This window comes from Drosophila santomea, chromosome 2R (assembly GCF_016746245.2).
Source record: "Drosophila santomea strain STO CAGO 1482 chromosome 2R, Prin_Dsan_1.1, whole genome shotgun sequence".
Lineage (NCBI taxonomy): Eukaryota > Metazoa > Arthropoda > Insecta > Diptera > Drosophilidae > Drosophila > Drosophila santomea.
Window position 1 is genome coordinate 7,890,044 of NC_053017.2, and position 13,251 is coordinate 7,903,294.

Here is a 13,251-nt window from a genome sequence, read left to right on the forward strand (position 1 = left end):
AGCTTTATAAGTGTTTTGGTAGCTGTAAACATATTTTGATATTTGGAAAACACAAACAAGTTTCTGAAAACTTGCAATTAATCCCTTTGTGTTGAATATAGAAAAGTGTTTGTTAATAACAAAGTTTATTGTAAAATCCCCTGAATATTATAAGCGCAGAGTTTAAATTAGCAAGTTCTTTTTCTTTATGGTAAGACAGCCCATAAATTACAAATCTTACAAACTTTGCGAGAACTTCCTTTTCGCCAAACTTTCCAACCCACTGCCACATCCAATTCCTTTTTTTGCTGTTTTGGCAAATTATCATGCTCCGGGCTGCTTAACTATTTAACAAGTGCGTGGCCAGCAGAGCGCGGACCAAAAAATACGCCCAAAGCCAAAAATGCGAAACTCCAGAGTTGCAAACAGACAGGTATGGCCATACCCAGATGGCGTGGTGCTCGGGTGGGCAGGTGGGCAGGTGTCTTAAATTCGCCTGGCGTTGCATGTCACAAAACCTTTTACTTTCAACGCAGAAACGCCAGAGTTCTCTTAGCCCCAGCGGCTCTCTTTGGGTCGCTCTTGAAATGGCTTTTCGAAATTTCCCTGCCTTTCGAACTTGGGTTTTCCACGGCCCAACGGAGAGCAACCCCAGAAACGCATTTGAACACTCGGTCTTTGCGGTTGCCACATGAAAATGCTGCGGCACCAGCGGATGGAAACAGCGCGTTCATAAAAATATTTAAAATTCAGTAAACATGTGGAAAGTTGTAAAATAAAATGATTTAATAAATACGTTGGTTAAGATTTTTGAAGTGACTTGTGCTCTCATAAATTAGGATTTTCCTCTCCTAACAGCCTAAGTGACTCTCTACAAAAAGTATCAGGTTATAGAGCTTTTTAAAAAGTGTAAACGAAATATTTTGCTCGAAATGAATATATTCAAATGACAAGTGAAGTGTGGTTTATATACGAGTGCTGGGAAACAAAACGAATTCCCATGAGTAACCCTAACTTGCATACTTTTCAGCGTGCGGATAACAATGTTCGTGGAGTGAAAACTTCTCCAATATTTGCCGACATCAGATAAAGGTAAATTTGTTAAATTACTCCGTTCCAATCGGGATCCCACCTTCGCCAGCAAATGAAGGAGCAGCGGGTGTCAATGACTGCCCCGGGGCATTAAACCCTCGGACCGACTTTGACTTCCATTCGAACTCCGGCCTTTGTTTACTCGGTCCTGGTGTGTTTGCTCTGGTGTTTGTCCTCCTGTTTGGCCAAGTTGTATGCAAAGAAGGTCACAAAGAGGGCTCCCTGTCAAAGGTAAACAAACATGGAAGCCAGACCCGCTCGCATTTTCCCACATGTCACCCTAATCAATTTACTCGCTCTGTCTATCAACTGTCCATCAATTTCAACAATTACTTCAAATAGCAGACCTTCTTTCATTTATGTACATTCCAACTAGTTGAAAGCGCCCATAAATCTTAAAAGGGAACCACTGGGGGCCACCTTTCAAAAAAGGACAACACCATAAGCAACAGGCAGTGTGTATCCTTCGAAGGACCTGTTTTTTCACCTCTCAACCCCCGCAAGTGGCTTTCCCTAATAGTTTCTGTGCTCGGGCTTAGCTGGAATTTAAAATGAGCTAAGCGGCTTTCGAGTCACGCCTGGCTGGGGTCTGAAGAACCACCAGCAACCGCACAGGGTTAAGCTGGTTAAGCCATGAGGTTTCAGTCCCGATCCAGTTGAAAAGCTGAACAGGAAGGTTGCTTCCGGCTACCAAATACTATTCTGGATAATTCTACAAACGTTGTTAATTTTAAATGCATTCTCTTGATTTGATGTGTGGTTTCCAAATTATGCCATAAACACTTGTTGATTACAATCCATTAAATTGATGTCATAAGTCATTGAAACAAAAGATTATTTATATTTTTGGACAAGAAGTATTCTGAGTTCCTTAATTCGAATCTGTTCTTCAAACAATCTGATAAACTTCCCCTGTTTCAATGTTCAATGTAAGAGCAATGAACTGCGGAAAACGTTTCCTTTAGTTTTGTGTTCCCGGCATTCCAACCCCCCAGCAAGGTGAAATGGCACTTAATTTAATGTTAAATTTATGTAAGACAGTCAGAGGCTAATAAAAACGCCTCAAATGCCGGCCTGGCATATATAAAACTTTTATGTCGGCCAGCACAGAAAGAGATTCACACTATTGCGGCAAGGGAGAGCAAGCGGAGGAAGGACTTGGAAACCCGGGAATCCGGGAACCCGGTAACAGGACGAGGCAAGACAGGACGACCCAAACGGGGCCATAAACGGGTTGGCCTAAAAACGGCAGAAGTTTGCCGCAGTGGAAACTGTCAAGTGGCGAACCAAAAACAATACCGCAACGCAAACCCACTTTGCATGATTTAGGGCCATAGGGAAAATCGCAATATACCTTGCGATATACCACTTATCCTGCTGCTTATCCTGGCTCACACATAGTCCTGGCAAGTCAGATATGGTGAGCAGCCGGGAGGTGTGTCCTTTGTATGGCAAATCGATGGCACAATGTGATTAGCAACAACAAATTACTTGGCGTTGTGCTGGGCGATCGAAGAGGGCTTGTCTTTTGCGTGTCCTCTGACTGAAGGACCCCAAAGTAAACTGACAAGCGGCGTAAGCAAACTAACTAACTTACCAAATGAGTTTATTAATGAGCAACCGAAGTAGTTCTGCCAGGTGAAAATAGGGGTAAGAAAGTGGAAAGCCCATTAAGTTCTTTAATTATAACATGCTTGAAAAGGCCAACCCAAAGTAGCTTTAGTTTTAACTGAAACTGGGAACTCAATACAGCAGCAGATGTCCTGTCATTAAAGCTCGTCTGTCCAAAAGAACCCCATGTCTAGTACTTTATATGTTTCATTTATCTTCCTTCCTTCTCAATTGTTAAAGTCAACTTGTTTGATGCTTTATAACTCTCATATCCGGTTTTTATCCTGCTCCTCTGAGCGTTTAGCTCTGTCTGTTGTTTGTCTGTAATTTGCAGTTTTCTTAATTAAAATGTGCAACCCAATTTTTCAGACAGGACTAATCTTAGCAATTGGACCAAACTGAAGTATTATGTTTTGGCTTAGCATATTAACAAAGTTTTGTGCTTAATTTAATCTGCATTCGTTTGACGCTTTTATCCGAGGAGCCCTCTGAAGTCCAAAATAGCCGGGCAAGAATTTTTGTTTCGCAAAAACTTGTCGAAAAAGTTTCGCCTTTGAGTGGTGCCCCATACAATGTTTTAACTCACTGGAAGGCCGCTTTTCGTCTTACCAACTGGACCCATTTTCCTGGCTGCCATAATTTATGGCCCACACAGTCGGTCGAGTATCGCAAAAGGCAAACAATTGCTTTGGGGAAATACTCCCTGTCGGTTGCATAATTGATGTGGGTCTGCTCGTACGACTGTGCAATTCTTTTTGATACCTAGTAGTTGCGAGTCAGATGGCTTCAGTGGGATAATGGTACCTGAAAAGATTAAACCTAGATGGAAATGAATTGAGAATGAAAAGGAAATATTTGCTTTAAGTTATCTGTTTAACAATAATTATATCCCCAAATGAAATATTGTATTAATTTGTATAAATATGTGTATAACAATCATAGAGCACAAAAAGAAGGTCTGGTAAAAAGGATCCCTCTTTGCTACTCAAATCCTCCATTATATCCTTGACACAGTCGCCGCTCTTTGCCTTGTTTCGAGTGCTGCCTGCTTTTAGGCGCCTTTTCGCCTTGTTCGCCGCCATTTGCAAGGACATCGCGGAATAGAAACCAGGAGGGAGGATGGAGCTCGGTTGAAGGTTGCGTGCCAACTCATCTCGGATCGTGGGAGCCACCCACATTCCGGCCTGCATGTTCGACACTTTTATTAATGCGCTCGCAACGCCCGTAAGGCTGTCAGAATTCCATTCACAGAACGTTATCGTGTTCGGGGAAGGGGAAAGGGAAAGGGAGGGGAAAAGGGATCCGAAGGACACTGTAGCATTGTTTGCTATTTCCTGGGCTGATAAGTCGGTATACTTTGTCGCCAACGCTTCTTGCTTTGCTGACAGCTGTAATAAGTGAAAAGGATTGCAGGATACCAATAGTACATCCCATTTTATATGGCTTACACGAGAATTATATATTTTCGCAGAAAGCTAAGCATAGAATGAGCTGAAAGAGAGGGATTTTCTTCTAATTCGGTGATTTTTCTACATCCCAGAATTACAATAAGCAGAACTATGGTGATTCTAATGCCATCCACCCAACCACCTTTCCCTCTTTGGAGTCATTACCATTACCTTTCTTTGCCTTTCCTCAAGTCCTGTCCACGACCTCCATTAGTCACTTTGGCACATACACAAGAGCCTGGGTGAATTAGGGTCACTAATTTTTGTCAAGGACCTGAATTCCACGCCTAATTATCTACGTAAAAGCCCATGCCCGTTCGGCGGGTTTCAGAGCCAACTGTCAATTAAAAGCGGCAATTACGCCAATGTGTTGCCACCTCGAAAAGCAATCCCCTTCTGAAAACATGGCCGCCAGAGACCTTTTCATTTAAATTGAACACGTGCTTTTGGTCAGGGAATAAATTAGCGCGACTAAATTAAAAAATATTCGAACACAGTCCGGAATTTAAACAGACCGACACTCTAAAGCGCAATGAGGACCGCTTGTTTATGGCTTTTCACTTTGTCTTTCCGCCCTGGTTGTTGTGCTCCTGCCACTGGGCTCGGCTCCCATGCAAATTACATTTTGTGCACGAAATTAGGAAACTCCAGCGGACTAAAATGGCCAAAATGGTGGGAGCCATGGAACTGGGAAGTTCGCTGCAGACATGCATGGAATTTCATTTTTGCACTCTCGCCTGGGGAGGCATTTATTTTTTGGCAACACGTTCTACGTGTATGCCGCATGTGCTCCCAAAACTAAAGTCCGCGCACTGACATCGATACAAAGTGCACACAACGGCAGGACGGAGCTCTGAAATGCCAGGATTCCATTTAGGAGGCGAGGTCCTTGCCACCCCCAAGCACAATGAACGGCGAGCCTTTTATTTTAAACATTAAAGAATGGCAGTAAAGAATTATAGCGATTGTTTATGGACGTTAGAAGCAATGTAGATTTTATCAAAATCCAATATTAAATTCGCTATAATTCCAATAGGCATTCCTTGGTATTGATTCGTATCCACTGCAAATGACGCATATTACGCACTTACTAGTAATCTGATAGTTCTTGAGTAATTACACTTGTTAGCCATGTTGAATACGTTGAAAAGCACAACGTACCAAAATAAAAGGAATAGAATAATGCCTAAAATAAATAGAAAATCGTACGTCAGTTCCTGGCAACACAATACAAAAGAAGGGTGCTGAGTAAAAGTAATGTAAGACCCGCTATTATAACACCCCTTTTTAATATTTTTATTTATTTTTATTGAATAAAACAAGACGAATAAAACGAATAAAACAAGTGCTCTGCAAGGGTACTAAGAGTTCGGCTCTTAGCTGTCCTTTTCTTCGTTCCATTTCGAATTATGGCTATAAATCCGCTTTCCGTTGCTCCTTTCGAATTCCCTGCTTGTGAGTCTGTTCAGAATGGGTGTGTGCCAGTTTCCATTTCTTTTTTTTGATTGCCCGCAAAAAATTTATGCGCAATTTTTTGCAGAAGCTTGAGGCTGAAAAGGGAAGAAAAATGCCTCCATTGCAAGGATTCTGTTGCTACGCTTCATTTGCTTGCCTTTTTCCACTGCACTGAAGCTGAAAAGAGTTTGCAGTTCACACTGAATTCGCATACTAAGTCCCACAAAATAAATACATTCAACGAGCACACACAGTCCAAAAGAACGATAAATAATCATTGTATTGCTACTAAAAGAAAAACACAATATGTTAATAAATAAACTACATAAACAAAGCTTTGGCCGAAGATGTGTTCAACGGATACGGCGAGTCGCAACTGGTTTCAATCAATTGATGTACGCCAGCGTTTAAGTTAACTATAATTGAATTTAAGGGCTGCGCTCATATTCGCCCACCCATGCCGACTGATATTCCCATCGATTTCACCCACTTGCCGTTCAGGAGGCATCGGGGGTCATTTGACCACCTGCACAGTGATATGGCAATCGCTATTGATTTTTGCTTCCAGATACGTACCTACGTTCCCCAGCTCGCCACTCCTCCCCTTTCATGCATATTGAGTGCGCGACAATTTATGAGCTTTATGTGTCACTTCTGATGCCACTTTCACTGGCATTTTCCGCCCACACCCACCCCACAAGAGTCCCTCACTCGCACAAGAGACAGTCACGCATTCTTCGAGGGTATGACGAGCGGAACCCAACCCTCGGATCCAAATGGACGTCTCAGTTTCAGGGAGAATGTAGTTTTTTCCCCTGCAGTTCGGGTCGAGCTGAACTCTAATTGCTTGCTGGGGTGTAGTTGGGTTTTACGACCCAGACAGCTGTTTTCCTCGTCCTTCGGCTGTGCTCCACTTTACGGAGCCCCAAATCATAGCGTACTATTCAGGATTTCAGCACATTAGTCGCCCTGGAAACCGCTGTGAAACGCAACTCCAATTAGTTAATTTATTGGCCAGCTTTTCCCTTTGTTGTGCCATGAACTCCATTTGATTGGTGATGCTTTAAATTGTTATAATTTGGTTTGATGCCAGCAGAAGCTTTGCGATATTTTATCTCCGCAATTTTATTTTACCATTCCGTTTTGCATTGTGGCAGGATTTTTGGTCTATTCCATAGCAAGAGAAGATTAGAGCCTGAAATGGATTAAAACCAATTTATCTTTATTATTTTATCAAAAGAGAATGAAACAGTAAAAGAGAATTTATCACGTATAAAATAATTATCCTTTTTGTAATTATTTTATGAAACTTTTTGAGAATGTTATTTGTTCTGATATATTTTGCCAGTGACCGTGGTCGTATTTAAATTCTTTTTAAGTTCCCAAAATCGGAAATAGGATTATTTATTTTATACAGGATATATTTCTGTATTGCTACTACGTTCTATAAATTTTGTGCTGAAATTTTCGGCAGCAGAAAGTGACTTTCCACATAAATAAACAACATTATTTATTGGATCACGGACACGCCCAATTAGTTTTGATATATGGCAGCCAAGCAGAGATGATACCTCCCCATTGCGATCCAGCTTGGATTAGACATGCAATTTTCCGGCTGTGTCTTGACTAAAAGGCACTCACGCTCTGCGCCCAGCCGGAATATCCTTTGTCATTTTAATTGAAAAATGTAGCCATTCCTTGGGACGCCCCTTTCTCGGCCCGCCCGAACACCTCTTTCGCTAGCCACTTGGCAATTATATTTGCGGATTGTCTGCCAGCTCCTCTGGTTAAGGTCGTTTGTCCGCCTTTGTCTCAGTTGGATGGCTTGACTTTCCGTCGTTTGAATGGCGTTTGTTTGCCCGCTGATTTGGCCATTGTTTGGCAATTTAACTCTTGAATGGAATTTTGATGTGTACATTATAAAAATGTATTTTATAGTACTTATCTAGGTATATAAAATCAATTTTAAGGCCTGTCTCGCATAAATTAAAAAATAAATTCTTGGCGAAATATACTTAGTTGCCATCCTTAACAGATTTATTTTAAGCCTTTTCCTTTTAAAAAGCGGCTAGGCAATTATCTGTCATATACTAATGGTTACATACTTATGAGTAAATTATTATATATCTATTTTTATATAATAAAACATTCCGTTGTTTGGTCATCCTTTCAGTATTCGCAATAGTCGCGGCTCCTTGGACAGCATTGGAACCGCCGCGAACGGCAGCTCAGCGGCCAGCCAGGCCAGCTCCAGCGGCGGCTCCACCACCACCCACGCCCACGCCCATAACAACAACAATAACAACAACAATAACTCGGCAGGCAGCAGTAAAATGGATGGCAGTCCCCACCACCGGCCAGGATCTCGGAATGGGCGCGATAATTGGAGCAAAATGCCGGAACCGCTCAACGGCCAGAAGGTGGAGAAGTCGGAGAAGTCCTCGCCATCCCGTCGCAGCATGGGCGGCGGTGGGAGTGGCAGTTCCTCCAAGCAGGGATCGCCCTCCTCCTCCTCCACGCGAACCAAGGGGGTTCCGCCCAGTTTTGGCTATGTAAAGCGAGCCAACGGCAGCATCGCCTCCACCGCCGAGCAGCAGAACATCGCCATGATGATGGCCACCGGTGGGGCGGCAGCTGCAAATGGACTGCCCTGCGGTCGTACCGCTCATGTATCGGCGGTACCGCGGACCGCCAGCGGTCGCAAGATTGCCGGCGGCACCCAAACCCTGCCCAATGACATGAACAGTAAGTATACGTAAATGAACATGTACCTTTTATCTTATTTAAAATGTATTGTAATCTGTTATAGAGCTTCCCCCGAACACTCAGCACCGGAGCTTTTCCTTGACCGGACCAACGGCCACCCAATTGAGCCAGTCCATTAGGGAGCGACTAGCCACCGGATCACACAGCCTACCTAAGCCGGGCAGCGACTTGCACGTATTTCAGCACAGGTAATAATATAATCCCAACATATAGGAGGATTTCCGTACAATTGAGCTTTAAAATTGTTCCATCTTTCAGAATCTCCAATCGAGGAGGTGCTCGTCACGACGGATCGCTCTCCGATACGCAAACCTACGCCGAGGTCAAGCCAGAATATAGCTCATACGCCATGTGGCTCAAGCATAGCAATACGGCGGGCAGTCGACTGTCTGACGGCGAGTCCGTGGAGCAGCTGCAGATTGGCTCCCCGGCGATGACCCGTCATGGTCACAAGATGATACACAATCGCTCCGGAGGACCGGGTCAGATGGCGGGTCAAATGTCGGGCAATGAGTCGCCCTACGTGCAAAGTCCGCGCATGAACCGCAGCAATAGCATAAGGTTGGTTTTATTCCAATGTCAAGATAGTAAACACTCCCTTGCTGCATGAATGTACCTGTATCTCTACTTTTCTCTTTCTCCTCTGTACATCTGGTTACCCTTGAACAGCTACTTGAAAGAAAGGACATATCCAAGGTGACCAAAGAGTTTCAGCACACATTTTTGCATCTCATGAGAAAGCAATTCACTATTGCGGCAAACAATCAGCAAAAGCTTAAACACTTTTTGCCACCCACTTGCTTTTGACATGTTGCATGCTTATTATCTAAATAAGTTATCCTACCACAAACACGTCCATAGCGTTGTAGACTTTGATAATGTTATTGGGTTTCCATTGGGTTTTTAATTTCCAGAGCTCCAAGTTTAGTTGCTGTTTTTATGTTTTTTGTTTAGACGGACTTTCTCACAACACCAAGTAAAGGGAGGAATGTCCTTATAGAAAAATCGACTACCATACAAGCACACTTTTCTGCCTGTCAGCGGTATTTTACTTTTTCTTCTCCCTTAAATATGCAAACCACTTTTGGTATTCCTATTTTAAGCCAGAAAGCCAAGCGAACTTACCTTCGGCTGGTAGCCTCCATGTCGCCAGGACATATGCGTGTTTTTCCATGTGTCGCTTTGCATATTTAAAGGATTCACTTAAAGACAAAGAACCGAGAAGGGCGACCTGCCCAGTTATTTAAAGAGGAAAGTTTTCCGATGCTTTGGCGTTTGGGGAGGTTGTCGCCAACAGACAATGTGAAAGCTCGTTGGAAAAACGAGCTGGGAAAACCATTCAGAAAAAAAATATAAGAACCCCAAAGGGAAAATGGAAAACGAAAAAACAAAGAAGAGTCTGCTAGCTGGGAGGTGTTATTGATAGACAGATTATTATTTGACATGTCAATAGGTTTGCGAACCCCGACTTGGCAAGGATGCAGATATCCTTCCTTTTCCTTTTTTTTTTGGCTGCCTTGTCAGCGAGTTTTTGACTGCGGTCAAGTGCTTCATTAAAATGTGTTCCAGAAAGGCAAAAACTGAAATAACGTTTAAAACACAAACCATATATAAAAATTGTTCAGCTTGACTTTGAGTAAATTAAGTGCATAATGGTTCAATAAATAATGTCACGATGAAAGCTAAATTGTTCACCTAAATAGGTCAAATATTTACACATTTTTCGGATCCTTGCCAGCTCAAAGTCCTTCAATTCCCACTTAGATTGCCCCTATCTACTCTCCCAGATTATATGTGCCTTCGCTCTTAAAGCTTCGATATCAATTATGCAATGGGAAATGTCAGGGGAAGTAGAGACACTTGAAACCAGCTCGGTGGCTTGTTATCAAATTTTACACTGCTATTCACACAGCCAAAGTTTGTGGCAAATAGCCCCGGAGAAAACCGACAGCTCCTACCACCAAAAGCAAACAACTGAGCCCACCCGCACCGACGGGCGCACACTTGACGTATACGTAATATTAGATTTGCATGCGAAATGCCATTAATGTCACAGTTATCAGAGACACGCTAGTGGACAGAAGTGGATGGACCAGCACCCATCCTTTTCCGGAATCCTTTTCTGTTTGTGGAGCGGTCATTGTGTGAGCTTTCAGAAATCTCTGCATTCTATGACGATTTGTCTAGGGACTTAAACGCAACGATGGCTCCACCCAGTAGCCTTATCATTCAAATGCACAGTGGCCGCAACCAATTTGTAACAGAATTAAACGGAAATGGGGGCCTTTTCGTTTTCATAATAAAATGGGCCTCATAAAGTTGACAATCGCAACGGAAATTTGCAACTGTCTGACCACATTTACTCATCACAAAAGTGATCTAAATCGAGAAAGACTAGAGGTGTCCACCGTGTTTTAATACAATTATTTGGTTTTGATAAAACAATAGGAAAATCTTTTTAAATTTTGTACAATAGGAATTTTTATATTGCGTGTTTCATTTGGTGCCGTTTCCTATTAGGATGCCGATACTATATACTAATAATCACGCCTGGCTCCATTTTATAATGCTTTTGATTCATTCGCACACTCATTCAATGCCACATAGCACCACTCGATACTAATGAGATTCAATTTCAGATCGACGAAATCCGAGAAGATGTATCCCTCGATGATGAGTCGTGCTGGAGAGGTGGAAATCGAGCCCTACTACTGCCTGCCCGTGGGCACCAACGGCGTGCTGACGGCCCAAATGGCAGCTGCCATGGCTGCTCAATCGCAGGCGGCCCAGGGAAATCCCGGCATGGGCGTCAGCGTTGGGGGCGTGGCCTGGAGCCAGCCTACCTCGCCCACACCGCTCACCCGCGGCCCCTTCACCACAGCCGCAGCCACAGCCGCATCGGTACTATCGCCCACCCATGGAGCCACCTCAGCCGCAGGACTCGTGGGTCCTGGCGGAGGGGCAGGTGCTGGTGCAATGGTCGGGCATCGGTTGACATATCCCAAGAAGAATGACGAAGGTGAGAATACACTCGAAAAGATTGTAGCCTTAAACAGAATATCTGGAATCCCTCTCATGCTAAACTTTTGCTCAATATTTAATGGGCTTGTTTAAGTGCAGGCTTAATGCAACTTTGCCGTTGTGATTCCGTTTCAGTTCACGGCAGTGCCGCCTCCTTGCTGTCCGGAGGCAGTTCCCTATACGGAAACGCGGAGGAGCGGCAGGCGCACGAAATCCGGAGGCTGAAGCGCGAGCTGCAGGATGCCCGGGATCAGGTGCTCAGTCTGAGCAGCCAGCTGTCAACCAATGTGAGTACCTCGTCATGCCCAAATATTCGCTTTAAGTTCCCATGAATTGTGAGTGCAGTCGAATTCTTCTGCTCGGCTGAACTTACTGACAGCCTGAGATATGTGTGGTGTCATTCCTTATCACTTGAAACGTTTGCACGGCACAAGGGCATTTTGTCTTTTATTCTACAAGTTGCAATAACAAATAAAAGCTTCAGTATCACGCACTCATAAAATAAGAAATTTATTTAATATCGAAATACATGAAGTTAATAGTACCAGGCACTTAATCATTACTGCAATAAATATATCACAAAAGAGTAGCATATTTCCTTGAAAGCTAGAAGGTTGAGCTTAATCTCAATATTAATCTCATACAGATTCTAGAGACATAGACGCAGCGCAAGTTGAGCCATGTTGCCATGCCCACTAACGTCCACAAGCCGCCCAATTAACAATTTTAAATTGCACATGTATCACTCTTATAGGCAGGGTCCTATATATTTCTTAACTTATTTCCGTAAAGATCCAAAAAGTATGCTATATAATGCTCTGAATCCAAAAAGCCACTTCGCACTGCAGTGCACTGTTACAAAAGTCACCTGAATAATTTAGGAAAATAAGAAGAATTCCTCCTAATCTGGCCCACCGCATCTTTTATGCTTTAGCCTCGTCGTCTGCACTGTGCCCAGCCATTAATTCAAGTGGTTATGCCGTGTACTTTGGGCCACAATTTATTTGGTTTCGCAGCTGCTGCAACATTTGGCGCATTTTCATGGCCTACGCTCAGGGACAATGCCGAAAAAATGTGGCAACTGGCTGCCTCACCGCCTTCCTTCCGCTTTCCTCCAGAATGGAGTGCCAAAAGCCGAGCGCTTTGAAAGATTCGTTCGCTTCCCTTATCAAACAGTCAGCTTGCATCCAACTTTTCCGCCAAGTCGCCTCCCGTCATATCCCAGTTAAGAAGCTCGGTACACGGGAACCAACGAATGACAGTTTCCAATACTTTTCTTAATTCATATTAATTCCAAAATATTTATATAGAATTTCTCCATTTATTTGGACTGCACCTTTTAAGAGCTGTAAACATTTATGTTGTGTTCTTATGTTCGTTTTCTTGAAGTGAAAGGACTTAAAGACTGAGACTGTGACTGTCTATGAAATGGTGTGTGTGCGTTGTCAACAGAAGTCACGCAAAAGTCTGATAAACTTCCGCGGCAGACAAAAGTACTTGAAGAGGTGGGGAGTGGGGAGCAACTTTTGCCTACTTTTGGGCGACTTTTTTTGATGAACCTCCGTGCGCATGTGGGGCTGAAATTGATTTCATTTACAAATTTCTTGCCAACAATTTTCATTTGAAAATAAAACAAAGTTTAAATTGCATTCCGTCAGGGAAAGAGCTTTGGAGCAGTCATTGTACACTTTATGCCTGTCTACATTGTAAAATCGCTATAAAGTATTTTATAGCCAGTTCCCCTTGGCCACCCACACCTTTCGCCATCAAATTTATCGGGGCCAGACAGGCAGACAACATAAATCTCTTATTTTTCCACACTTTCCACAGCTCCAGCAGCTCCAGCAGCTCCGAGTGGGTGGCTATGGGAAAGTGTGGG

General features: G+C 43.3%; 1 protein-coding gene across 6 annotated transcripts in view; it reads left to right on the plus strand.

The window, feature by feature from the left end:
• Window positions 1–13,251, plus strand: part of LOC120446591 (protein sickie) — a 150,843-nt gene that overhangs the window by 108,944 nt on the left and 28,648 nt on the right. For 4 of the 6 annotated variants that reach the window (XM_039627615.1, XM_039627612.2, XM_039627614.1 and 1 more), the window contains 5 exons: window positions 7,759–8,330; window positions 8,395–8,539; window positions 8,610–8,912; window positions 10,991–11,370; window positions 11,508–11,659. In XM_039627615.1, coding sequence (XP_039483549.1) covers window positions 7,759–8,330; window positions 8,395–8,539; window positions 8,610–8,912; window positions 10,991–11,370; window positions 11,508–11,659 — 1,552 coding nt within the window. Of the gene's footprint in view, window positions 1–7,758; window positions 8,331–8,394; window positions 8,540–8,609; window positions 8,913–9,020; window positions 9,048–10,990; window positions 11,371–11,507; window positions 11,660–13,251 lie in introns of all 6 variants that reach the window. The other 2 variants (XM_039627613.1, XM_039627616.1) reach the window with 1 other exon arrangement.